We start from the raw sequence: 27465 nt of genomic DNA, 5'->3' as shown, positions 1-27465 counted from the left end.
GGGCTGGTGATGGAAAAGAGCTGGGGCGAGTGACAAATGCTGCGGACGAAGGTCAGGCCAGCGCCAAAGACACATTCCTAGAGAATACAGGGTCTAAATTAGAATGTGGGCTCAGCTCGGAATCATTATATTTCAACAGCAACACAGAAAGACAAGGCCACCAAGTAAATCGCGTTATGGCTGAATCCTTTTATGGACTCTTGGAGACTTTGATAAAATGTCATTGGGATTATGGGTTTTTTCCCCAGACTTGTGTAACGTTGTTTCAGACCTTAAAATCCCTTCAAGTGGGTGTCAGAATTCCGTCTGAAAGTGTGCCTCAAACGTACAAAAGCCGAGAGCCCTGGTATAGCAGGTGAGACGTTCTGGCTGGAAACCCGACAGAGGTTGGTTTTTATTCTGAATCCACCACTTTTACTAGCTGTGTGACTGCAGGCAAGGCTTTCACTCTCTCTGAGCCTCAGGTCCCTCCTCAGCAGGGGGTGATTGGAGGATTAAATTAGGTAAAGTTTGTTGTGGTGCCAGGCACATTTACTAGCACTTAATAATGTGAGCTATTGTGGGGTATTTTTATTTTCTTCTTTACACCTTTTTCTTTTTCTTTTTTTTTTTTTTTTTTGCGGTACGCGGGCCTCTCACTGCTGTGGCCTCTCCCGTTGCGGAGCACAGGCTCCGGACGCGCAGGCCCAGTGGCCATGGCTCACGGACCCAGCTGCTCCACGGCATGCGGGATCCTCCCGGACCGGGGCACGAACCCGCGTCCCCTGCATCGGCAGGCGGACTCTCAACCACTGCGCCACCAGGGAAGCCCTGTTTAGTTTTTTTGTAGGTGAACGTCAGCATCAGGTCGTTTTTGTTTGCCTTAAACGCTAGCTCACAGGCATCACCTTCGCGATTGCTCAGCAGAGCGGAGGGAAAGCCTCCTGCATGAGTGTTCCAGAACATTCTCTTCCATGTACCAGTATGGGTCTATAAACAGAAGTCACAGCAAAAGTGGCAAGGTCCCACGTGAGGAACTGTGGTAATGAGAGAGTAAAGAGAATGGGATGGATTTTAGGAGTAAAGTTGCCTGTTAGAAATGTGTGTAGGTTTGGGGAAAGTAGCTCACGTGAGGGGCACTGACTGTAGGTCACACCGTCCAAGGTCCAAGTTCATGTACCGTCTAAGTACTCTGACACTGTGATGTCCCTCTTGGTGTAGGCACCTCTCCACCTCTCTCTCTCTCCCCCGCTCAGCCCTCTCGCATAGCGCTGATAGCATGAAGTCTCATCCCCACAACAGCTGCTTTTCATCAAGCGCATGTCATGTAATCAGTCTGCAGTCGGGCTCACCTGTCCACCTCGGAGACCAGGGCCTCCTGTGTGAGGATGAGCGAGCAACCGGGCCCGAGGAGATGAGGGTCCAACCTCGCAGACCCGGGGCCGGACACCGGTTCAGTGGCGGTGCCAGAGTGTCCCGGGAGTGGGCGCAGGACAGCCGCCCACATTGCCCTGAGGGGCAGTCAGGTCTGAGAGCATTAGCTTCAGGATCTCTAAGATACCAGAGAACATTAAGAGTCTAAATCCCACCTTTCACTGCAGGGAGAGTTCTTTCATTTTGTCTAAAATTTCCCTTTTCCAGTCTCAAGGGGAGGCCCTCTGAGTGGTCACACCTAACAAGCCCCGGGCACCTCGCCTGTGCTGGGCACCACGTGGGCGCTGAGGGACAAGCTCACCAAGTGTCAGCCGTGGGTAAACAGTAGGTCACCTGACTTGCACGCAGGGGAGCGCGGGGGTGGCGGCTGAGGCTCCCTTCCTGCCGCTGCGCTGGCTGTGGACACAGAGGCTGCCGCTCGCCCGGCTCACCCCACACAGCCGAGGATGCTGACGGGGCCCGGTGGGGTCAGCAGCATGAGGGCCAGTAGCCAAGCCATCACCAACTCTGCAGTGGTCCATGGCCACCTCACCCCTGGGGCTGCTGGAGGCCCCTCTTCCCAGGCTGTCCCCTCTCGCCCTTCCTGGGGGCAGGGACTTGGACAAAGGCTATGGAATCCTCACCGGCCCCTCTGCTTGGATTTCCATCCCTTTCCCAAGGGTCAGGGAGGAGACTCGATGTCCCACGTCCCCTCAGCCATGAGCGAGGTGCGCTGTGCAGGCTGGAAATCGTAGTTCCTGGCAGACGCCTCTCCTTCCCTCATGTTTTCCCCGGACCTGGGGACCCTGAACTGCCTGACGCAGTGAAGCAGTGAGAGGCGCTCAGCATCCCCTAGTGTTGATGAGAGCCTTGAACCTGAATCCAGTCATAAGAAACAATGAGTCCAAATCAGACAATGGGGTCTTGTACAGGACAACTGCTCTGACATATTAAGAACTGTCAGTGTCCTTAAAAAACTAAAAATACAGTTACCATAGGATCCAGCAATCCCGCTCCTGGGCATATATCTGGAGAAAACTCTAATTCGAAAAGATACATGCACCCCCTATGTTCATAGCAGCACTATTTACAATAGCCAAGACATGATAGCAACCTAAATGTCCATCAACAGATGAATGGATAAAGAAGATGGGGTATATATACACAATGGAATATTACTCAGCCATTAAAAAGAATGAAATGATACCATTTGCAGCAAGATGGATGGAGCTAGAGATTATCATTACTAAGTGAAGTCAGAGAGAGACAAATATCATATGATATCACTTATTTGTGGTATCTAAAAAAAAATTATACAAATGAACTTATTTGCAGAACGGAAACAGACTCACAGAGATAGAAATCTTACCAAAGGGGAAGTGGTGGGAGAAGGATAAATTAGGAGTTTGGGATCAGCAGATACACACTACTATCTATAAAACAGGTAAACAACAAGGACCTACTGCATAGCACAGGAAACTATATTCAATATTTTGTGGCAACCTATAATGGAAAAGAATCTGAAAAAAGAATATATATATATATAATGTATATATATATATATATATATATATACACACACAAAACGGAATCACTTTGCTGTACATCTGAAATTAACACAACATTGTAAATCAAGTACATTCATTAAAAAAAATAAAAAAAGAATTGTCAGTGTCATGGAAGAAAAAAGGGTAGGGGCGGTTCTAGATGAAAGGAGACGAGAGATGTGTCAGCCAAATGCAATGCATAAGATTTAGTTGAATCTTGGACAAAAATAAATTGTAAGTCATTATTGGGACAATTGGGGAAATTTGAATGTAGACTGCATTATGCAATGAGGTTATTATGTCAAAGTTAAATTTCTTGGGGGGTGTAGTAGTATGATTATGTAGGAGATTGCTCTTAGGATATATATGATGAAATATTTCAGAGAGGAATGCCATGATGTCTGCAGTATACTTACAAATGGTTCAGCAAAAAAGAAAAAATGTCTATACATATGGCGAGAGAGAGAGGTAAAGCAACTGTGGCTAAATATTAACAACTGGTGAATTCTAGGGGACGCGTGCTTGGCTGTTTGTAGTACTATTCTCTCACATTTTCTGTAGGTTTCAAATTAAACGGAAACATATCAATTCCACTGCATGATATATATTTGTAAAATTGATACAGATATGTATTGTTAATGCTAAACGTCTTTCAGAAACCATTTGACTTTCCCTGTCCAGAGCCTTAAAATACATATTCAGTGATCCTATTTTAGGGGATTTCAAAACAGGAAAACAGCCGTGGGCACTGCAAGCCAAACACCGAACAGTGAAAATATGTCCAAATAAACGATGGTGCCTCAGTTGCATGAAATATTGTCCAGCGATTAGAACTATGATGTGAAACAATCCACATAGTCACATGGAAACACTTAGGATCGACTCACTTCTGGCTGCAGGAAACATGGTGGAGGTACCAACTTTGGGCTTTGCTAATAGAATGGACTTTGCCCAATAAAATGTGAAAATTGAGAAAGGGTATTTCTGGCAGGGGGAACAGCAAGGAAGAGTGTGAATGTTTGGGCTCAGGTACGTGTAAGGAGTCGGGCTGAAGTATATGTTCTGTGAGAGAAGTCAGTGCGTGATGAGATTGTTCGGCTAAGTCGAGGCCAGCCCGTGGAAGGCTCTGGACGCCGGGGTAAGCTGAGGGACCTGATTCTGCCGCCCGTGGGGAGTCTCTGAAGGACACTGATCCCACTCCCCACCCCCAGCAAGGTGGCAGCAGCACCAAGGTCTGCTTTAGGGAGAGAAACCTGGCGACAGTAAGACATGGGCTCACCCCACATCCAGGACGCCCACACAGGATGACCTCATGTGCTTCACAGTGGAAGCTTTGAGGGTCCTTCAAATTGTTTAGGAATGGAAGGGGCCTATTCATGGCTTCTCAGCCTTCCTTTCAGCCCTCGGACCACACTGGTTGCAGCTTTGATCTGTAATTGCTTGTCCTCCCCTGCAGGTGGCGCCGAGGCCCTGGAACTGAAGCCCAGCAGTTGTCTCCTAAACTGGAATTCAGAAATGCAGCCACTCTACCTCGGTGTGACAGAGAAAGTGGCCTCCATGCAATCTGATGGATGGTGAGAGGCGTCCCAGGCTAAGAAGAGCCTCCTTTTCTGCTCACAACCACCTGAAAGTCAATATATAGGTGACACAGGGCCGGGCCTCACTCCAGACCAATGGAATCTGTTCAAGTGGGCCCCGACCTGACCCCAACGTGTGCCCAGGTCTGCTGCTCTAGGGTCTTGTCCTTCGTCACCTTAAAGACCACCTCACCACCAAGCCAGAAGCATTTACGACATTGGGAGTGGAGAGGAGGGAGTGTCTGAGCCAAGTGGACACAGATGCTCCAGGACCAGGATAGAATGTTTCTAACTTCTTTCCTGTAATAATGTGTGACCAGCCTCTTAACGGGGCGGGGTGGGGGTGGGGGGGAGCAGAAACACAGCGCTGAACCCCAGGTGTCAATGGTATTAGCTCACAGTTTCAATTAGAATCCAAGTGTTCTATAAACTCTCGGAAAATTTCAATGAATTCATTCCAATACCCTCACTCTCTGGTGTCTCAAATCCAAATAAAAGCGTTGTTCAGATATTCAATACATGTTTATTGAACCCCTACTATGTCCCTGACCCAGTGTTGGTGCAGAAATACAACATGTCCCCGCCCTCGTTCATAGAGCTTAGATTTGGGGGTGGGGAGCATTCAACAAATAACGCACAAATAAATGTTTCAGGTTAGTAGTTTTAAAGATAATCTTTTTTTCTTCCTCCCTGAATTGCCTCAGACTTGAAGGTGCAGCTTTCACTGTGCTCTTGCTCTGCATGTTTTAGGATCTCACTTTGCTCTGAAGCCAGATTACCCAAGCTCCCAGCACAGCTCAGTCCCCTAGTGGCTGTGTGACCTCAAGCAAGTTTTCTCATTTGTAAAATAAGAATGAAATAATGGGGGCTTCCCTGGCGGCGCAGTGGTTAAGAATCCACCTGCCAGTGCAGGGGACACAGGTTCGAGCCCTGGTCCGGGAAGATCCCACATGCCGCAGAACAGCTGAGCCCATGCGCCACAACTACTGAACCCGCGCTCTAGAGCCCGCGAGCCACAACTGCTGAGCCCGCGCGCCTAGAGCCCGTGCTCCGCAACAAGAGAAGCCACTGCAGTGAGGAGTCTGCGCACCGCAACAAAGAGTAGCCCCCGCTCGCCGCAACTAGAGAAAGCCCGTGCGCAGCAACGAAGACCCAACGCAGCCAAAAATAAATAAATAAATTTATTTTTTTAAAAAAGGAGATAATGATAGTATTTACAGCTACCTAAACTGTTGTGAGGAATGAGGAAGGAAGGAACTCATAAAAAGTACTCAATGGTTTTCTTCATATAAATCTTTGTTGGATTTGTTCCTAGATACTTGAATTTTTGTTACTATAAAAATGTTTCATTTTCTTTTTTAAAAAAATATGTATTTATTTGGTTACACCGGGTCTTAGTTGCAGCACGTGGGCTCCTTAGTTGCGGCATGTAGGATCTAGTTCACTGACCAGGGATCGAACCTGGGCCCCCTGCATTGGGAGCGCAGAGTCTTATCCACCGTGCCACCAGGGAAGTCTCCCCCAATTTTTTTTCTAACTGCCGTTGTTGGTATATGCAAATACTACTTACTCTGATACATTGGCCTCTAGCCATTTATAAACTCTCCCATTAATAGGCTATCTATAGATGTTTTCAACTGTCTATATATATAGTCATATCACCTGTGAGTAATGACTCCTGTGTTCCTTTTCTGATCATCAAACCTGCAACTTCCTTGCTCACTGTTCTGCCTAGGACATCCACTGCAGTGCTGAATTACAGTGTGAAAGGCAGCCTCCTTTACTTGTTCAATAGGTCATCATTAAGTATTAGGTTTACCGTAAGCCTTTTTTTTTTTTTGGTAGATAATCTTTATCAAATTAAGCGATGTCCTTTCTCATCCCAGTTTACTTAGAGCATTTATGGATGTTGGCTCTTCTCAGATGATCTTTATGCAGCTACTGAGATGACCTTTCTCCTTTATTATGATGGCGTGTTACCACTAGTGATTTCCAAATGTTAAAACCATCTGAATCTCTGCAATAAAGCCAACTCAGTCATGACTTTTCTTCTTTTTATAAACTGCTGCATTGTTTGGTAATACTTTAAGATTTTTGCTTCTTTGAACACTTTTGGAGATTAGCCTGTGACTTTCTTCTCTTGTACTGTTCTCAAGTGTTGGTTTCAGGGTTATGCTAGTCTCACAAGTGAGTCAGAGTATTCTATATTTTTCTGTTCTTTGGAATACTTTGTGTATTAGTGAAATTACCTTCTCCTTAAATGAGGTAGAATTTATCAGAGAAGACTTCCAGGTCTGTACTTTTGTGGGAAGATGTTTGACCACCGATGCAATTTTTCCAATGTCATGGACTAGTCAGGTTTTCTATTTCTTCTTGAGTCTGTTTCGTTAAGTTGTATTCTTGTGGGAGTTGTCTGAGTTTTCAAATTTTTGGCTAAGTTTGAAGTATCTTTTTATCTTCATACGGTCTGTAGCAGAATCTGTAGGGGTGTCACCGCCTTCTTTTTTCAGTGATGAATCACACCACGAACTGGTCAAGTTTGTTAGGTTTGTGAAAACCACAATTTTTGGCTTTCTTGATTGTATCTATTATGCGTATGCTATTTCAGTAATTTCTACTCTTATGTTTACACGCCTTAATGTTTCGGGGGCTTTTGCTGTCCTACTTGTACCTCCTTGTAAATTCTCAGCCTTTCTTTTTTTTGCACGCTCACCCATTTCTAAGTACGGATTCAGCTTTATCCTACAAGTTTTGATATGCCGTACTTTCTTATAGTGCAGTTCAAAATATTCCTTATGATTTCTTCATTGACACACAGGTTATTTAGGAGCACAGTTCTTATTTTACTTATATATATATATGTATATGAATTTCTCATTTCTTGTTATTTGCTTCTAGCTTAAAAGCTAAAGTATGGTCAGAAAGCATATTCAGTGTAATTTGAATACTTTCAAATTTGTTTACACTTAGGGCTTAGTATAGGGTCAGTTTTTGTAAATGTTCTGTGTATGCTTGAAAAGAATGAATATTCTGTAGTTCTGTGGTGCAGTGTTCCGGATTCATCAATCGAGCCAATTTTGTTAATTGGCTCGTTCAAATCTTCCATATCCTTCCTGATTTGTCCTATCAATTTCTTTAAAAAACTATGCTAAAACTTCCCAAATACAGCTGTAAATTTGGATGTCTTCCCTTTTATTTCTTTAAATGTTGAGGCTGGTTGAGGGGAAAATGGAATGACTGATAACAAACAAAACCCACAACACTGTCAGTACAAAAGGTGGCAGGAAAGACGGGAACCCCCCACCACCAAGTGAGACAAACGTAAGCACAAAATAAGATGCTATATTCGAATCTCAATGTATCAGCGATCGTTTTGCACATAAATGGATTAAGGGCTCTGAGTAAAGGACCAAATTTGTCAGGCTGGATTAAAGGACAAAATCTAACCGTAGGCTGTTTACAGAGGCCACATCTAAAACACAAGGACACAAGGTCTAGGGCAAGCCTGGTCTGCCCATGCGCCGAGCTCCTTCAGCAGAGAGCGGTGACGTTGTGGGGCATCTCAGGCAGGGACTGTGGCCCCTGCACCCCTTCACCTCCACGGCGGCCCCCCTTCTGCTGGACTGTGTGGGGCCCGCTCCGATGCCGACAGGCTGAGGCGGGACCTTCCCACCTTCCTGCCTCACAGCGGCCTCGGGCTGGCGGGGTAGGTGGGCCACCGGGGACCCTGACCAGAGGGAGCTCCGTGGGAGCAAAGGTTCTCTGCCCCCATCTCCAGGCCCCGGGAATTCCTGAGTTCCAAAGGCCCCTCGGTTTCTCCCACCAGAGTGACCCCATTTCCTCACGAAGTAGTTGGAGATGGACACGGGACCAAACTACACTGCACAGAGATTGCTCACCAAATCAGAGATTCTAGAAGGCTTTTCAGTTAATAAAGGGTTTTGTCCACTTGGCAGGCAGTGGACCTGGGGGACAAATGTGGCTGCAGACCAAGGAGTGTCTCACCCTTCATTTTATTACTCGTTTTCTACATTCTTGAGAAAGGACTTGCACTTTCCTACAGGGTCCACGTGGACCCGGAGCCCCCGGCCTGGGCCGCAGCCGCCGCGGTGCGCGCTCCCCGCCAGCGCCAGCAGGAGGCCTGCGCAGCCCGGAGCAACCCCTCCTCCTGGCCTCTGGGCCCGCGTGCTCCCTCGCGCATTGATGTGCAGGCTGATTTGTAAAGCCCACAAAACCGAGCCTTCAAACGTCACGCAGAGGAGGACGGCGCGCCCCGCCCCGTCCCCCCAATGAGAAGGGCGCGCGGAGGGGAGGCCGTCCAGGGTGATGGGCAGGCGGATGGGCGGAGGCCTCCTCCGCGAGGCCGGGGCCCCTCGCCCGCAGCACCGACCCCTCTCCCCGCCAGGCCGTCAGACCCTTACTACTGGCTCTGAAACGGTCCCAGAGTCGCTCCTGCACAGCCTGGGAACGAGCTGTACTCATTTTCCTGAGTGGAAAGCCTAGAACTTTTCTGTTCCTTATGCTCCATCGAGTATGGCTAACCGGAGGCCTCCCTGGTGGCGCAGTGGTTGGGAGTCCGCCTGCCGATGCAGGGGACACGGGTTCGTGCCCTGGCCCGGGAAGATCCCACATGCCGCGGAGCGGCTGGGCGCGTGAGCCATGGCCGCTGAGCCTGCGCGTCCGGAGCCTGTGCTCCGCAACGGGAGAGGCCACAGCAGTGAGAGGCCCGCGTACCGCAAAAAAATAAAAAGTATGGCTAACCGTGAAGACTGTCTCTTAAACATCCTACTTACATGATCTGACGAACACTAGCTTCTGAGACAGTCACCTTGGGACTTACTCTAGTCCTGGAAATGCTCTAACACCCCCTTCCCATGGTCTGTCTGCCGGCTACTGCCGTCGGCATGAGTGGCCTGCTCCTTCCACAGAGGCAGCAAGGAGCACAGGCCAGTCCTGGCGTGTGTCCCCAAAGACCCTGATTTTAGGGGCGCACTGGGTACAGCAGCCACAAGGCCCCCCTTAAGCACTCATCGTGGCTACAGCCGCTCTGGCCCCGAGTCGGCCTGGGCCTCTTTGCCGCACCCGGGTTCCCTGACAGCACAGCTAACCACGCCACAGGGCCTTCCCGGATGACATGTGTGTACAACCATCCCGAGGATTCCTCAAATCAAGTAAGGACTCAGGCGGGGAAAGATCGGGAGAAAAGATCTGACCCTTGGGAGGGAAATGCGGCAGACGACAGGCAGGCCGTTCCCCGTACTACACCGAGTGCCACCTGAGGGCCGGGGCCCAGGGCAGGCTGAAGGCCGCCGGGAAAGCAGACCTAGTGACCCCGCTCATGCTTTCTTCCCCCACGAGGAACCCAAGTTTAGCTCAGCCCCTCACGTGTGTCAGGGGTTGCAGTGTGCACGACTCCCGCGGATCGTGTATTGGAGTCCTAACCCCAGTACCACCGAACGTGATCTTAGCTGGAGGCAAGGTCTTTACAGAAGTAATCATGTTAGTGAGGGCGTGAGGATGGTGTCCTCAGACGAAAGGGACATTTGAGGCATGAGCTCAGGGAGAGCACACTGCGAACATGAGGACGGTCAGCGACCGGCCACGGAGAGGGGCCTCGAACAGCCTCAGAAGGAGCCAGCTCCTCGACCTTGGACATCTGGCCTCCAGAACCGCGGGGATGTAAGTGTGTGTTGCTTAGGGCGCCCGGCCTGTGGTACTGTTACTGCGGCCCCAGGAAGACAACACGTGTTGCTCTTTCTCAGGGAGTCGTGTGGGAATTCCTCCCCCAGCCGCGGAGGGGGCTTGGGGGGCGGGGTAGGGGGGTTGCTGATTCTCTGGAGGCTCTGGGAGGGCAGGCTTGTCCCCAGTGCTGGGAACAACCAAACAGCCATGCCCTGGTGTGGCCCCTCTGGACTCCTTCCTGTAGGAGCCATGGGCCTTTTCCTTAGCAACCAGGGTCGGTAATTTTAGAATCCACCACAGGTATATCCAGCTTAGACCAGGGGGTGGAGTTCTGCCCCAAATGAAAGCTAAGCCCCCATCCGCCAGGAAGAGGACAGCCATGGCTTCTCAGCGCTGAGGTCAGGACAGCAGGCGGGAAGAGGTGCTCTCCTGCGTGGCGCCCCTGCAGTGGCTCGCAGCGCCCCGGCAACGTGGTGTGCGCACGTGTGTTCGCATACCGCCCCCTGCCGGCGCTGGCAGTACCAGCGTGAAGGGCAGGAGGGGAAGCGACATCTAAACGAACCTGAGTCAAGAAAGCCAGAGGCGTGGCTGGGGAACGCACCTCCCTGAGCAACAGGCATCCTGAAGTCTGGGGTGGTCAGGCCAAGGGCAGACCCCCGGCCCCCTCACAGTCCAGACACGGGGAAGGTTCTGCTGCAGGGGGCCGAGGGCGGAGGCCGGCCTCCAGAAGAGGCCAGGGGTGGGGCATCCTCGGAAGGATGCAGCCCATTAAGACGGCTGCTAGGGGGCCCCCACCCAGGGTCCCTGTGCTCCCCACCCCACAGCTCCCCCTCAAGGGCTCTCTGGAGCCCCGCCAACAGGCTGCTTGGATCCTTGGGCCACTTTAGGGTCCTGGGCGGTGCCGCTGCTGCAGCCCGAGGCTCTGCTCCCGCACTGGCGGCCACCTGGAGGGGTGGGGCAGCAGGCAGCAAAGGGGGTGGGGGGCTCCAGTGGCTCTCCGGGAGTCCGAGGGGGTGACAAGCGGTCAGCACAGCGGGGCTGCCACATGCCGAGGAGAGAGGGCCGGAGCTGGGCCCAGAAGCCTCTGCCAGGGGCACGTCCGGGGGCAGCTGAGGCACCAGGCGGGGCCTCCCGCCGGCCAGGCCTGAGGAGTCGCCGGCCCTGCAGCCTTCCGCCTGGCCCCGCAAGATCTTCGGTCTCGGCCTGTGGGGGCCCTTGTGCCTCCAGTAGGGCGGGTGTCTGTGAGCAGGGCCACCGGTCCAGCGAGGGCCCCAGAGGAGGCCTTTCGTCCCCGGGCCCCACGGGCGCCGCCCCAGCCGATCCACCTGGGTTCTCACGGCGGCCACTTCCTGAGCCAGGCCGGCCAGGGTCCCGGCCAGCCGATCCAGCTTCTCTGAGAGGGCGGCACCGAGGCCGCGGAGCTCGTGCTGCAAGGAACTCCCGCAGGGGCACGGTGGCCGCGGGGAGGGGCACGGTGGCCGCGGGGAGGGGCACGGTGGCCACGGGGAGGCGCGCGGCAAAGCCCCAGAGATGGCGGCTCCGGGGGGAGGCCCAGGCGGATCTCCGGGAAGGGGCCTCGGGTGGGTCCCGGCTGAAACCAGAGCAGTACGCCGGTGAGGGTCCTCGAAGCCTCAGGACCTTCTCTCCCCCCAGGGTCCCTTCAGCTAGTATCTCATCCTGCCCCGCTAAGGCCGGGCTTCAGAAGGGTAGGATCCTAGTGACTCAGGCTGGGGAATTATGGATGGCTGTTCCCCAGAGTCACGGGCAGGATAAATCACAGACCGGGTCTCCATGGTAACCAAGCTAGCTTAGGACAGTGGCCTTCCCATCTTCTAGGAAAAGGTGGGTTCTCTATGCCACCTTTGGGCCCTACTGATGTCCCGAGTAACTCTGCCCTTGGGAGTCAGTGGGCAGGGCCTGGAGAAGCCGCAAATGGCATGAGGCCAAGACCGTGGGCAGCATCTGGAGAGGGCCCAGGAGGGCCAGTCCAGCCTGGGTCCCCGGTGTTGCTAGTGGGGTGATGAGGGAGCTGTATCAGCACCCAGTGCTACTGGTCACCAGTAAACCACAAGCGTCCCCACTCCCTCCTGACCTTTACCCTCCCTCTTCAGAAGTTACAGACATAGAACTTTAAGTCTTAAGTTACTATAAAAAAAAAAATCACCTCCTCCTTCACCCTAAGTTCCCTTGGAACTGGTCTCCACCCGAGGCAAGCCTCATAAAGAAGCCCCGTTACCACCCGGAGCTGCAGGACAGACCTGCTCTCCGGCCACGTCTGAGTCCCCAGCCCGGCTCTGGCCTGCGCTTCTCAGGACCCCAGCCAGAGCTTCAAACAGAAAAAGTGGAGACTGGAGCCCAAGGACCCAAACGATGCCCGGCCACGTGCTTCAGGAAGGATCTCGGCTAAGGGCCCGCGATAGTGCTGCTGTCCTAGGTGCCCTTCTACCCGTCGCGCAGCAGCGGGGCTGCCGGCCTCAGGCCGGCTCAGCGCTCCCGATAAAGCAGCTGCACCTGCAGGGGCGCCAAGCCCACGACACGAGGGAGCCCCTCCACCGCAGGCTTCAAGTGTGAGGATCTGGGTGCACGGCCCAGAGCGGACCAGGGGCCGAGCCCTGCCCTCCCGAGGCGGGTCTCTGACGTGGTGTAGGGAAGAGCTTCCTCGGGGTCGGGTGACGCAGAGCCACATCTCTGGAGACGCCCCCGCCGGGCCGCTCACTACTGCGCCTGTTCCCCGCTCTGTCCTCTAAAGCCGCCTCAGACCCCGAACTTTGATCCTGGACGCACCTTTTCTGGGGAAAGTCTCAATGTCTGTTTTGCCTCTAAAAAGGGTCTGCACACTCTTATGAAACAGCCCACTAGTGCTGGAGGAAAACCCTGAGATGACCTAAGCAAGCCGAAGTGAGTTCAATGCGAGACTCTTCCTGCCTGTGACCCAGACGAGCCTGGAAGGCTGTTATGAAAACGCCTTTCCCAGGCTGTGAGCCCGGGGGTCTGGCTGGCGCACCCCGCCACAGTGAGCTTAGCAGCAGGGAAAGAGGGTGGGTGGCCGTGCAGACGCTGAGCCCCCGGCAGCCCCACGCTTGCAGGGCTCCTGATACTTGAGGGGGCGGGGAAGCCACCAGCTCACCTGTAACACCTGGGCTTCCGTCTCCGTGCCCCAGGGCCCTGGACCCTTCACCAGCCGTCGGATTCCAGGACGGGGGCCCACAGGCTGACCCAGGAGGCTGGCAGGGCCCAGACCCCGACCTTTTCTCCAGCTGAGAGGCAGGGCAGGGATCCACAGCTGCCCCCGCAGGAAGAGCACAGAGCACTTGGGGTGTGGATACACATCGTTTTCCCAGAGCCACTCTGACCGGGGATACTTGGACACGACCTAAAAAAAACCCCAAAACAACCAAACTTTCAACTTTCAAATACTGGCTCAACGAGACGCAAGAGGGATATACTCTGGATGCCCATCTCTGGGCACCAGGGCACACAGGACGAGGGTGGCCCAGATTGTTTCTGGAGTCCTCTGCGGCTCCGGCATGATGCCTCTGGCTCTCCCAGTAGGTGGGGGCTGGAGAGCGCCATGCCTGCAGGTCCCACCCCGAGTGAGGCCCCTCCGGAGACCTGCTGGAGGCCCTGTGGGTCCACGCCTGGCCCCCTCTGCTGTTTCCCGACAGGCCCACAGCCGGTGAGGAATGTGGGTACAGCCGGGGCTTGCGCAGAGGCCAAGCGGTGGGCGGAGCCACCGGCCTGAGTGCGGGGGGGGGGGAGCCCCCTTCCCCGACCCTGCACCCCACCCATCCCTACCTCCTCCGGCGCTGCCCAGGGGGCCAGGCGGGCCCAGGATCTCCGAGCACACTTCTCTCCAGGGCGGATGGGACTGGCCTCCCACCTTCTCTTCTGCTTTTCCTGCTGGGAGCGAACACTGGGTCAGGTTCGGAACGAGAACTGCGGAGGCCTGGAGTAGCAGGCAGCCGTTTCCAGCTTTCCTGACGGGACGGCCGCTTCATTTCCCCGGGTGGAGGGATCTCACCTGTGACACTGTTTCTGTTTACCGCCAAAGCTACTGGCAACACAACCAGGTAAGGAAGCAGGCAGCCCCCAGATCTGGGTGACCTAGATCAGTGACCACTTGAGTGACCCTGCTTCTCCCTTCTTGGGCCCCAATTCCACGCTTATGCTTTAAATAAGCCAAAAAAGAGTGAACCTGCCAAACCCCAGATACCCTACCCTCCACCCTAATAAAAACACAGTCAGGGCTGCGCACTCTCTCTCCCCCGCACCTCGCCAGCGGGCGTGCCACGTAACCTCCACGGCCTGCAAGTAATCCATCCCGTGCCTCCAAGTTCCCTGACGGCTTCTGCCGAAGTGCGTCCTACAGCACACAACACTGGCTCCAGTGGGGCTCCAGTGTGTGGGGCTGGCCCGCTACGAGTAACACGAGCTGGGGTGAGGGCCCCAGGTGTTCCTAGCTGAGAGCTTCACTATCGATATACTGGGACCGACACGACAGTATATATACGTTATTAAGTGTGTGTAATGTGCGTATAGTATATACACATATAAATATATATATATATATATATATATCAAGTTTACTGTCGGACTTTCCAATTAAACACACTCATTTAACACTCCTGGGGCCCCGTGCGCCTCAATGTCCCCGCCTTCTCTCTTGGACACAGCTCATCCTACGGAGAACTCAAGCGTGACGAAAGTAGAGAACTTTCTGGCAAGAGTCAGGCAAAGTGATGGGTGGGATTCAGAGAACCCAGTCTCTGGACCCTTGGCCCTTCTGGGGGACATGCCCCCTTCTCAGGAGACCCCAGGCTCACCTGCACTGAGACCACGGTGGTCCCCGGTCTCGCCTCTTCTCCGGCCTTCACCAGGGCTGCTGCCAGCACGAGGGCCGCCAGGGCGTGGGGAAGGAGGGCCAAGGCCCTTGCAGCTGGGAAGGCGGTCCCCCTCTGTCACAGACAAAGCCGGGGTCAGGGCGGTGCCTGCACCCTGGGGCGGGGCTGCCGGCTCTCCTCTCCCCAACAAGCTCACCCTGCAGGAGGGGCTGCCAGAGCTCAGGCTCCAGCCTTGGGTCTTCTCCTTCTGAGCTGCTGGAACTGGAGCTGGGGCTGGGGCTGGGGCCCGGGACAGGGTCGGCCAGGCAGGTGAAGCGCAAGGGCCCCCCGGGCAAAATCCCCTTCAGAGAGTTCTCCAGGCAGTGGAGTGGGGAGGGCTTGGTGGCTGGCCCTGGGCAAATGGCAATAAAGAAGCCCTCTGTCCATCAGCCCAATGCCCGGCAGGAGGGCCCTCTGCCTAAACGGGCGGGCTCGTGGAGCTGGTCCCTTTTCAGCTCAGCCCCATACAAGCTCTGGTGGACCCTGAACAGCGTCCTCTCTGGCCATGCGGAGTGGACAGATGCAAAGCCAGAGCCTGGCCCGGTCCCCAGTCACTCTGGAAAGGCTGCCGGGACCCTTCCAGAAGTCTCAAGACCCTGGAAGCCATTAGCAGTCTGGTTCCAGCCAGGCTCTGGGTCTTATAACCCAGGCAGCCCCTCCCACTTGCACTCACTCAGGACCTGCAGCCTGAGGAGAGATTCAGTTATGTCCACAGGAGGCCCTCCAAACCAGCTCTTTCTTGCCTGGTGGGAGTATTAGAAATACTGTACTTATTCAAGTGAGTCAGACCCTACCAGCCCACCTCAGCTAGTCTAGCAAGGAATCCCTGAGTTCAACGACACTGCAGCGGCAGGACACACGCCTCCACCCCCAGGCAACTAGTACAACAGAGGAAACCACCAGTCTTTCCCCCAGAGAAACGCAACTTCTGGATAAAAGCAGTGCTCTCCCCACTTCTTTTCAGCACACCTTGGGGTGCTCCAGCCAGCAGTCTTTGGGAAATGTACACACACTCCAGCTGGCAGTCCCGAATGGGTGAGATAAGGAAGGAACAGAGGAGTACAGAGGGAAGGGGAAATCTGTTCCCTCATCAAACACTGTTATAGGGAGGGAAGACACGCCAGCAAGTCCCGGGGAAGAGGCAGCTCACCATCTGGGAGCCACCTCCACGGTCCTGGCCTGGCGGCCCCGGGGTCCTTGGGACCTTGCTGGTGGCAGGCAGGGATGGTGCCAGAGGCAAGTGCCTGTGGGCTGGCCAGGCGGAGGCTCCTGGGGGGCACGTCACCCCCTCGCTGTCCCAGGTGGGCTGGCTCACAGGCCTCGCCCCTCAGTCCTGTTTCAATGAGAAGTCAAGAGGCCTGTCAGCCCGGGGGCCTTGTGTTGGCACCGAGGCCAGGAAGTCACTGGACAGAGAACAACTTCTGTCATGTTGGATTCTTGGGCTCACAAGCTCCTGGAGCGCGCCATACAACAGCCCCACAGATGTTCCCGGGAGCCTCCCGAATCCTCCAAGATCTCCTTATGCCCCGACCCAGCTACCCAGACTCGCAGCAGCCCCACAGCTCAGTGGCCGTGCTGGACGCCAAGGCACGTGGGGCCAACAGCCAGGATATAGACACTCTGCGGCCAAGGCCCCGGCTCAGGCCCGGATTTGGAGCAGCAGCAGTGGGGCTGGGTGTCCCGTCCCGCCTCACTGCCGACAAGCCTCTGCCCAGGCCGTTTCCAGGACATCATCTCATCTCAGCCTGGGATGGGAGCCCACCAGCTTCTGGGGAGGCAGCGCCCAGGGCGGTCCCTGGCGCTGGCCTCCAGCTGCTCTGGAAGGCTGACGGGGAACCTTCCAGAAGCCTCAAGATCCTTCAGACGCTGGGCAGCGCTTTACCTTCCATGCCCGCCGTCCAGTTCTTGGGCTCCACCCTCCATGGCCCCCTGTGCCCTGCCGAGGAGCAGGGCCAGGTGGGCTGCGGCCCAGGTGCAGGCGTCTCTCTGAGGCAGTTCTCCAGGCCCTGGAGCGGGGAGCTTCCCTCGGGGCTTCCTGTGAAAACCCAACGCTCGCGGTCTTGGCTGGTCAGAGCTCGGTCCTGTGAACCCCAGGAGCCTCGCCTGTGCCCTGTGTCCGGTGCAGCCGGAGCTACTGGAGGAGGCGCAGGGCCCAAGGCCGGTCACGCCGGCTCAGGGCACCCGGGGGTGGGGGCGGACCTGGCCCCAAACCCATCACTCCTGCCTCCCGGCCGCCCTGGGAGAGGCCTCCCCAGCTCGGCCACCTACACAGAAACTGGTCAGCGGGCTGTGGTGGGGGAGATGGGCCCTGAGGCTGGAACATCGTCAGGCTGCCTTCGCTACTCAAAGAGGGAAAGGCCAAGGATGGAGCAGGTCAAGAAGGGCAACGCGGGTTTCCCTGGTGGCACAGTGGTTGGGTGGCCGATGCAGGGGACACGGGTTCGTGCCCCGGTCCGGGAAGATCCCACAGGCCACGGAGCGGCTGGGCCCGTGAGCCATGGCTGCTGAGCCTGTGCTCCACAACGGGAGAGGCCACAACAGTGTGAGGCCCGCGTACCGCAAAAAAAAAAAAAAAAGGGCAACGCTAATGCCTTTCAACTTGGGAATAAACCAAATTGCCAAAATCGTATTTCTAGTGACAGAGCTGTGGATACAATAGGAACCAGATGAACTGAAATTCTTTTTCTTTTTTTTTTTTTGGCTGTGCCATGCGGCATGTGGGATCTTAGTTCCCTGACCACTGACTGAACCCGCGCCCCCGGCAATGGAAGCACGGAGTCCTAACCACTGGACCACCAGGGAAGTCCCCGGACGGAAATTCTAGAAAAGGCCCTTCCTGGGTCAGCTGTCACCTCAGCCATGCTCTTCCCTGAAGGCATTTGCTGATGCTGGGCCAGGCAGAGCAGGAGAAAAGAGACACTGCCAGAGCTTCAGGCCACTGTGAGGCTGGAATTGCAAAGTCACGAGAGGAACCCCACACACAGCTTTCCCCACGGACGCTGCTGAGTTCTGGGGCAACACGGGGAGCTGGGGAGCTGGGCTGGAAGCTTCTACAAGGCAGCGTGAGATCGCCCGCCGTTTGGGTGACTCAGAAAACCAGGTCTGTTGACAGAGGATGCTCGAGAAGGAATGTCCTGGTACCGACCGCAGCCCACCACGCAGCTGCGGGGAAGAGAGGAGGGGGCAGCACAGCGCTGAGGATGCTAAGACCAAACGTGGGAAGACGCCAAAGGGAAGCATGAAGACAGAAAGCACAGTGGAGAAGCTGCACGCAGGATGCCGAGCCACACGCAACGTCCCTGGAAGTCACAGCAGCGGGTGGCTCAGCAACACAAGGCAGCAGAGGGAGGCAGACGCCACCCTTCCTCCGCAACCTTCCGTAGCTTTTAAGCAAGACTGAACGATCTATTACCTACTAAGAACTAAAAATTAAAAAGAAAATTCGGCTGCATGTTGGGAGGTAAAAGCCCCCCCACCCCCACCCAAGGGGCTAACCCGTGGCAGGTGCAGGGACCCAGGCCCAGGGACACCGGAGGCCCCAGGCCGGCCCGATGGCCCCAGCTGGCCTGGCGCAGAGCCCTGGGTGCAGCTCCAGGCCTTTCCACTGACAGTGGGAGAGGCCAAATCACAGAGGAGAGCCCCGGGGACCGGGTGTCCATGGACAAAGCAGGCGGAGAGCACTGGGATTATTCAGGTGGAGAAAAAGGTCCAGTCCTGCAAGGTCCCAAAGAGGGGACAGCTCACATGGCGGCCTCCACGAGGAGGTACCCCGACGCGCAGGCACCAAACACACCCTCTAAGGTGGTTTCACACAAACCTCAAGACGTTTTTCCTTAAGTTGGAGAGTCAGTGAATATGACAGACACTGACTTCTTCGTGGCTGGGATAAGGAAGAATTTGATGTTAAAGGAGATCTTTTTACTTTTTAAGACATCTTAGATGTCGTCCTGCCCCTTCTGAGCCAAGTCACTAAAAGAGACCCCCGCCCCCCAAAACAGGTCCTGCGTCTGCTCCCGCCGTGGCATCCCCGCTCTGCTGTCGGCACCGGGCACGACAGCCTGACTTGCTTGGGCCGGACACATGGCGGTGGGCAGGGCGGGCGCCTCCCGTCCTTCCCCAGAATCCACTCCCAGCCTCAGGCCGGCCAGCTCACCTTTTCCAGGCCGATGCCCCTGGCTGCCCGCAGGGCTCTGGAAATCCAGGTCCCCGTCAATGCTGCTGGACGAAGAGAAGCTGGTGGAGGTGCCTTGGGAGCCTGCAGGGAGGGCAGGGGTCTCTCATGCAGCCCTGCAGGCCCAGAGCCAGAAGAGGCCCCAAGACCACCTCTGCGGGAAACAGCACAGCTGGCGTCATGGGAAAACCACAGGAGAAGAGGTCCCCTGGGCCCTGGGCTGTGGACGGGCGCCCAGACCGGCCCCAACGCCTCTCCCATTGGGATCTCCCCTTAGGTGAGGGCACTCGTGGCGCTGATTAAAATCCCGTAGCACGTTAACCCACATAAACCCAACCACTGGTCTTGTGGGCCTAGAGGGTAAGTGAACCTCTCAGTGGAGACAGTGGGCAGAAGAGTTTAACTGGCTTCCACCAAATGCAGAGGCTGTTTGGGGGTAGGCGTGAGAGGGGGCTGGGGGAGAAGGGCTGCACCCCTGAGGCCTGGGATGAGGAGGGTGGACCCGACGGTGTCCTTGGCATCGCCTGTTCTGTGCACAGGGACAAACGCCACCCCGAGCCCATGACGCAGTCTACCTCTGCTGTGTGATCCGAGGCGCTGCAGCTCGGGCCTCTGAGACCCAGGGTCTCCTGGCTGGGGGCTCCGGGACCAAGAGCTGGCCGGCGGCTGGGAAGGTAACGACCCACTCAGGGGGATGCCCCTCAGACAGGCCTCCAGGGCTTCCAGGGGTGAGCTCGAGGCGCTGCCGGCTGGGATAGGGGAGATGCCCCATCACCATCTCTGGCCCATCCCCCCGGCCCAGCCCCGGCTGGCTGCCTGGCCTGCCTTCCACAGGGGTGGCGAGTCCTGTACCAGGCGTGGGAGCCTGCCGGGCAGGACACCCTTCTGTGCGGGCTCTGATCTGCTTTCTGCTCCCCAATCTGGGGAAGCAACGCCAGCTGTACTCAGGCCCAGGGGCAGAGGTGGGAGAGCCACACGTAGGGGCCAGCTTCCCAGCTATCGGGAATTCTCTGCAAGACCACGGTCCTTACAGTGGAAGGCTTCCTGGCAAGGGCCTGGGTTAAGGAGGACGGGAATTAAGGGAAGGGATTAACTGCCTGAGAAGGATGGCCAGGTGGATGCCTCTCCACCCAGGAGACAGGCAGGTGCCCCGTCCCCTGTGGGCGCTGAGAACCCCACCCGGGAAGACTCGAGCAGACAAGCCCAGGCCTCACCTCGAGCTGCAGAGCCCCAGCTGGGCACTTGGACCCAGGCGGTGCCTCCATTGTCCCCAGGGCTGCCCGCGGCAGAAGGGCCGTGGGTCCGCTTGCTGAGCTGACAGGATGTGGGCTCTGGGGGCCCCTGGGCCCAGCCGTCCTCCACCTTCACTGCAGAGAGCACGCTGCCGGCTCCAGGACCAGGCCCGGGTGGAGGGGTCTGGAAGGGGCGGGGCCCTGTGGGAAGCCCCGCATGAGGCCTTCTCATAGGGTTAGGATGGGGCATCGAAGGCCCCCGGCCTCCACAGCCGCCTCAGCTCCAAGGTCATCGCTGCTCAATCATCAGCAGATGGACCCAGTCCCACCCCCGCCTCCAGAGATTTCTGCTGAGGGATGATGCCAAGCAGCCCACCCCCGGCAGCACCGAGCCAGGGTCCTGCCTTCAAGGGCAGCACGCCCATCTCAGATCCATCTCAAGGGCAGCACGCCCATCTCAAAGTTCTGGGACGCTGATGACCAGTGGTGAGCCCATGCGAATGTGACAAGAACCCCCTCGTCAAAATGATACCCGGCACGTCTACTGCCTGGAGCTACGTCTCCTATTTTCCGTCTCTCTCCCTCCCAACCATCCCCTGCTTCCTCTGGAACCCTCAGCTCCTACTGTAAGAGCCAATCTGGAATGTCACTGCACTGCTGCACCTCCTACTCGCCTACGCCCTTTTACAGCACGATCCCCGACGTCTGGCTACTCCAACCGACACACTGATGTGGACGCCCGAGTGTCTGGCTGTGGAGGGTCACCTACTGCCCTGCTTGGAGTGGAGAAAGGCAGTGGTTGACGTCCAGGGGCCTCCCTGCCCAGCCAGTGGCCTTTACCTCCAGAATTCCTTTTCCAGGCCCCTGGGTCCTCCTGCAGCCATGGGTCCCTTGCTCCTGAGGGGCTGGGTTGCTTCTCCCGGGCCTCTGGGATCTCCTTCAGACAGTTCAGCAGACTCTGGAGGGGACAAGCCCCTGAGGCTGTCTCTGTCTTCACTACAGAAAAAAGGAACACACGTTGCCCCTGAATCGGCGACTTCAGGCTCGGAGACAAACAGCCAAAAGGGGAATTCAGTTCAAAGGTCCAAGGCCAGAAATCTGGAGATGCAGGTCTTCTTACAACTCACTCAACCTTGCACAGGCCACCGTCTTCTTAGTGCTTGGTTTAAAAATGCCTGTCTACACACCTCCCAGAACTGGATGGATGAAAGGAGGATGTGAAAATGCACCCTACGGGTAGAGCATATGGTGCCACTCTGGGTACAAACGAAGGAAGTGGGCGGACTGGGTTGCTACTAGATGGTTCTCTGGGCCCTGAACAGAACTTAATTTGAGGAGGCCCAAGCTTTTTACACACACACACACACACACACACACACACACACACACACACACACACAGAGTGTACCTACGCCTCACAACAGCCCTCTAAGGTGGGAACAATTATCCCCTTTTACAGACTGGAAACCAAGGCTCAAAGCCTGGAGGAGCGTCTCACAGTCTGCCCGGCTAACAGGTGTCAGGGTCCAGGGCTGGGGCTCCTGCCCCCACCACGTCACCCTGCTCCCCCAAGCCCACCGCAAGCATCCCACTTCGTGTCAACATGAAGTGACATCACTCATCATCTCCTCCTCAGGTGTCCCATATCAGGACGAGTAAAGAACCCAAAGAACCCAGGGCAAAGTCTGAGTTTTCTTACACCAGCTGACCAATGCTGCTCCCCTAAGACAGCCATCTGGCTCCAGAAATGTGACACTGATGATACTGGAACGGCCAAGTTGGCGATGATCCTCAGGGAGGATGTTATATTTATAGACAAAGATCCATCAAAGGGCAATTCCACGGGCTCAGAAACCTTGGCATGAGGAGACAGGTCCGCAGGGACTCACCTGCCCAGGGCGGGCTCCCGGGCCGCAGCTCTGCTCCGGTCAGCTGGGACGCACCCAGGCTGCGGGCTGGCGGCAGTAAGCGCAGGGGCCGCTCGGGGTGCTGGGGCCCGGGCTCGAGGATTTCCTTCAGGCAGTTGATGAGGCCTTGCAGGGGGCTGTTCCCAGGAGAGGTTCCTGCAGCTCCTGCAAGGCCCGCACGCTCAGGGCAGCCCTGAATGCGGCAGCTGTGGGACCTTCAGGGTCAGATTTCCCACCCGTGAGAATGCGGGCGACGTCTGAGCGCCACGCCGGGCGGTCAGGAGGCTGAGCTGGGAGCCACACGACGCCTCCCTTTTCCCACCCCCTCAGCTCCGGCGCAGGCCCCGCCCTCGGGAAAGGCAGCCCCTCACCTGCCCCCGTGGCCCCTCTCTCCTGATTCCTGTGGCTCTTCCGCCTGCCGGGGCTACAGGTAGGAGGGCTAGGCTCCTGGCTGGGGGCTCCTGGGCTTTCCTCCTCCACAGGCCTTGGCACGTCAGTAGTTTCTGTTGCAGGAGAGACAGGAAGGCCTCTCTAGCCCCAGCTCCCGACCCTGAGAAGTCACCCAGGATCTGGTCCCCCGAGAGGACAGGCCTCTCCAGGCTCTAATCCCTGAGGGGCAGCCAAGTCCTGGGAACTTGGATTTGCGGCAGAGCCAGCTCCCGCAGGCTTGTTCCAGGAGTCCATCCTGGGGAAGGCAGGGTCTCTCCCTGTCTCCTTCTGGTGTAAATGTAAGCACAGGACTGTCCACTCCGGGACCCTCCCCCACCCCCAGCCTCTGACTCTGGCTCAGCAGGGCATAGGCCCATAGCCTCAACACGCAGGCCCAAGCCTTGTACATGTTTCTCAAAGCTGGGCATGTGGCAAAGGTGCCAGGTGACACCTGAAACTACAGGCTAAATGGGGTATGTTTTTCAGGAGTGCCAATTTTATGCCAGATTAATTTGAAATGTTTCAGATAAAAACAGATATTCAGACAAATGTATAATTTGCAAAAATTTTTAAATAAAATGAGGCCCAGAGAAATTCCAGTGGCCACCTTGCCCTCCCCGTCTATTAACGCTGCCCTGGCGAGAAGCTCTGAGAGTCAGGTCCGGTGCCGCAGGCACGCTGCACACAGCACCCCGCGAGTGGGGCCGAGCACCCCGCATCTTCGCTGGTCCATGGGTGGAGGCCAGCACTAGGCCTGCTCCCTGGGGCCCCCGTGCTGGGTCATACTCACTGATGGGGAGGGGGCTCCCCTGCCCCCTGGCTCTGGGCGGGCTGCGGGATGAGCTGCCGCTGGGCATGGCGGCCAGGCCAGGCCGGCCGACAGGTGTGTCCGGAAGGCAGCCGAGCAAGCCTCGGAGAGGGCAAGTATCCCCCATCACAGCTGCTGCTGGGGGCGGGACACTGGAATTAAGCCCTGCAGGAGGCAAAATGCCCCCACCATTGTCCCATCCTGGCCCTTCCCTGCCGTGTTCCACTAACAGCGGCCAGGACGTCAGTAGCCTCTGCCCTGTCACCTCCGGGCTCTGACACGTAGATTCACAGTCTAGGTCTCGTTCTGACAAGATCCTTCTCACCCGACCATCAGCTGAGCGGACTCAAAGGAACCCTACGGGCTGGGGCTGCTGGGGACAGACCCCTGAGGAGGTAAGAGTGCCAGCGAGCAGAGCTTGGGGAAGGAGGGAGAGTCTGGTGAGGCGGGAAGAGTGCAGGCTCGGGGGGCCTGGCCGCTCATCTACAGAACAGGGCTGGCCTCGCCCACCACGCAGGGCACGCCACGACGGGGGCCCCAAGGGCGTGGATGAGGCCAGGCAGAGCCAGTAGAGAAGAGTCAGAAGCTGCTGTCTCACCACGATCCACGCACTCAGAGGACAGGCACGCCGCCCGGGTTCATGCAATGGGGCGACTCCACCCAGGGCCTGGCAGGGGCCCGGCAGGCGCACAGCGCTGCCCACAGCTTGAACTTGTCTGTGGGATGCAGAGGGCCCGCCCGCTGTCGACTCACCCTCCGGGCTCGCCCCCTCCCCGTCCAGGCTGGCTCCCCCGCTCTCAGGGCTGACTTCCCCGAACAGGAACTCTGGGATCTCCTTCACCAGCTGCACCAGGGCGCTGAGGTGCAGGCTGTGCTGGGGGGCTCCTCCTGCCAAGAGGCCACAGGGGACCCCCCGCATTAGCTCGGCACTCATGCTGCTGCTTGTGGCGTCACGCTGGTCTCATGTAATCCTCCCACCACGTGAGGGGCAGCAAAGGAGAGACCCATGTCCGCAGACAAAGAGGACCTGGGCTCAGGGCACAGCCAGGAGCAGGACGCTGGGGACCACGGGTAACTGAGCTCCTGTTGCTCGTTCCCTGTTACTCCTCTGAGGGGACCACCAAGGAGGGCTGCCTCCCTGTGCCCTGCCACTATCCGGGCCCCTGCCTTTCCGGGCACCCTCTGGACTACATCCACCGCCCAAAGCCTCTGGACCTTCAGGGGCTGCAGGCTGGCTCTGCACGGGTGGTGGTGGAAAGGGGGCCTAAGGGGGGAAAGCTCTCCAAGGGTGACCCCAGCTTTCTTCTGAGCACTTCATGCGATGGGCAACAGTGTACCAGGCTCCCGGCCCAGAGGGATGAGGGGTGAAAGGTCACGGAGGGGTCGGTGTGGCGAGGCAGGGAGGGTTGCGGTCACAGCGTCCCGGAAGGAACGGAGCCAGGGGCTGAGGACACGTGGGGAGGACACGAGTGAGTCCACCTGGGCCTAGCCTACCCAGGAGGACCAGGACCCCAAAAGGGCCTGTCCTCGTCCGCCAAGATTACTCACCCAGGGGCCCTCCTCCCCGCGGAGGGTCCTGCCCATCAGCAGCACAGCCCCCGCCCCCCACGGCTCCTCCAGGCTCCGAGGGACACAGGAAGGCAGAGAGGGGCAGCAGCTCCACTGTCCCTGGGAAAGAAAAGAGGGACAGTCCCCCGAGAGTGGAAGCCGGCCTCCGCCCTCCCACACGCGATCGTGCCAGCAGCCCAGGCACCTGCAATCCATGCACCTGTGCACGTGTGTGTCCGTATGGCCACCCAAACCCCAGGGACAGTCAGAACCTCGGGGACCAGTGCTGCTTTGCCAGTCTGTTAGGGCCCCCACTGAATCACACCCAGCACCCTAGTACAGTCCACAGAAACGGCAGCATAAAAGACCCGCGAGGCCCCCAGCTCAGCGCAAGGCTCTCGACGCCACCTCATTGTGTAAACAAAGCCCAAGGCCCAGTGGGTCCCAGGGTCCAGAGCGACTCAGGACCCGGCCTCCCGTCCACCCGCCAGCCAGCTCCTGCCTGCCCCTCACCCAGGGAGGCCAGCGTCTCGTAGTTCTCCCGCATCACGTCCAGGTAGAGCGCCCTCTGCCCCTCCCCCAGCAGCCGCCACTCGTCCTCGGAGAACCGCACGGCCAGGTCCTGGAAGGCCATGGACACCTGTGGGCACAATCTCAGGGGAGTTGGCTGGTTCCCTCCCGGCAAGGCCCGCCTCGTCATCCTCAGCTTGCCTGTGTCTCCAGGTGGACACCAGAGCGGAGGGAGTAGTGACAGAGAGCGTGGGGCGGGCGCCTGACACATGGGAACGGGCAAAGGGGCAACGGGAGTCTGCTCAAGAGACAGTGACGGGGGTCAACTGTGTCCCCCAAAAGTTACGCCAAAGTCTTCACCCCAGTACCTGAGAACGTGGCCTTATTTGAAAATAGGGTTGCTGCAGATGTAATTAGTTAAGATGAGGTCATAATGGAATAAGGCAGGTCCTTAATCCAATATGACTGGTGTCCTTAAAAGAAGAGGAACAGAGACAGACCCACAGGCAGGAAAAGTCCATGTGACAATGGAGACGGAGGTTGGAGTGATGCAGCCACAAGCCAAGGAATGCCCGGGGCCACCAGAAGCTGGAAGAGGTGAGGCAGGATCCTCCTCCAGAGCCTTTGGAGCAGGCTTCGTAAGATTAAAGAAACATTTTGTCCTAATTTCTTTAAAAATAGTCATTAAGTGGGCTTTAAAATGGCCGTCAGTCCCTAGAAGATGACGAGCATCTCGAAGGCATGTATTTTAAATTACAGCAAAAATTAACTTCATGCGAATTAAGCACAAAGCTTATATTTATATTAAGCAGAATATAAATTACGGGAAGGGTCCTTCTGGCTTAGGAACAAATGCTAAACTATTTATCTGTAAGAAAAAAATTATTACATAAAATGAAGACACTCCTAATAAAGCAAAGATAATCTACTGCCTTGTTTCATCAACTCAAAGTGAGTGATTTTAAAAACCATCGCTGTGGGACTTCCCTGGTGGTGCAGTGGTTAAGAATCCACCTGCCAACGCAGGGGACACGAGTTCGAGCCCTGGTCCAGGTGGAGCAACTAAGCCTGTGCGCCACAACTACTGAGCTTGCGCTCTAGAGCCCGCGAGCCACAACTACTGAAGCCCACGCACCACAGCTACTGAAGCTCACGCGCCTAGAGCCCGTGCTCCACAACAAGAGAAGCCACCGCAATGAGAAGGCTGTACACTGCAGAGAAGAGTAGCCCCCGCTCGCCGCAACGAGGGAAAGCCTGTGCAGCAACGAAGACACAACACAGCCATAAATAAATAAATGTAAAAACCATCGCCGCTACCAACCATGGCCTTGTCACCAATGGCATCTGCTCCCCGCTCTGTCTCCCGCTGACCGCTGGCACCACGAGGACACACCCGGCTGGAGGCAGCCTCTCCACGGGCTACCTGCCTTTGGTCCAGAGTCCGAAGGCCCACAAGTGGTCAGACACCGCAGTCTCTTCCTCCTCGGCCCCCTGTGCATTCTGACCACCGGACAGCCGCTCAGCAGGCCAGCGGGCTCTCCTGAACTAACCTCTGACCCCTGGCTGGGTACGGGCACCTCCTCTCGGGAACACGCTCAGACGCTCTCCGAAACATCTCTCAAAGAGCCACCCTCATCTCTTCCTGGCCTTCTGGACAGAGAGATCGTAGCCAAAGTTCAGGTCCGTATGGAAGAGCAGGCCTGACACTGCTGCCCCGAGAAAGGCTTGCCTGCGAGGCTGGCCTGAGGCTGGTGCTGGGGAACTTGGATTTGGGGAGGTTCC

The 27465-nt window shown here is 56.5% G+C and overlaps 1 protein-coding gene across 1 annotated transcript; it reads right to left on the bottom strand.

Moving 5' to 3' along the window:
* Positions 1-10863: 10863 nt before the first annotated feature.
* On the bottom strand, positions 10864-25819 carry KRBA1 (KRAB-A domain containing 1). Its single transcript, XM_065883613.1, is given in 17 exon segments — positions 10864-11789; positions 13994-14095; positions 15022-15153; positions 15236-15430; positions 16229-16411; positions 16961-17113; positions 19232-19350; positions 19352-19403; positions 19825-19998; positions 20464-20682; positions 21322-21477; positions 22371-22544; positions 22760-22891; positions 23608-23760; positions 24379-24513; positions 25174-25293; positions 25687-25819. Coding segments are annotated over 17 exon segments (3246 nt in total). The 5' UTR covers positions 25808-25819.
* Positions 25820-27465: the final 1646 nt, after the last annotated feature.

Source organism: Phocoena phocoena, chromosome 9 (assembly GCF_963924675.1).
Source record: "Phocoena phocoena chromosome 9, mPhoPho1.1, whole genome shotgun sequence".
NCBI classification, from domain to species: domain Eukaryota; kingdom Metazoa; phylum Chordata; class Mammalia; order Artiodactyla; family Phocoenidae; genus Phocoena; species Phocoena phocoena.
This window is presented reverse-complemented; position numbering and strand designations above follow the sequence as displayed.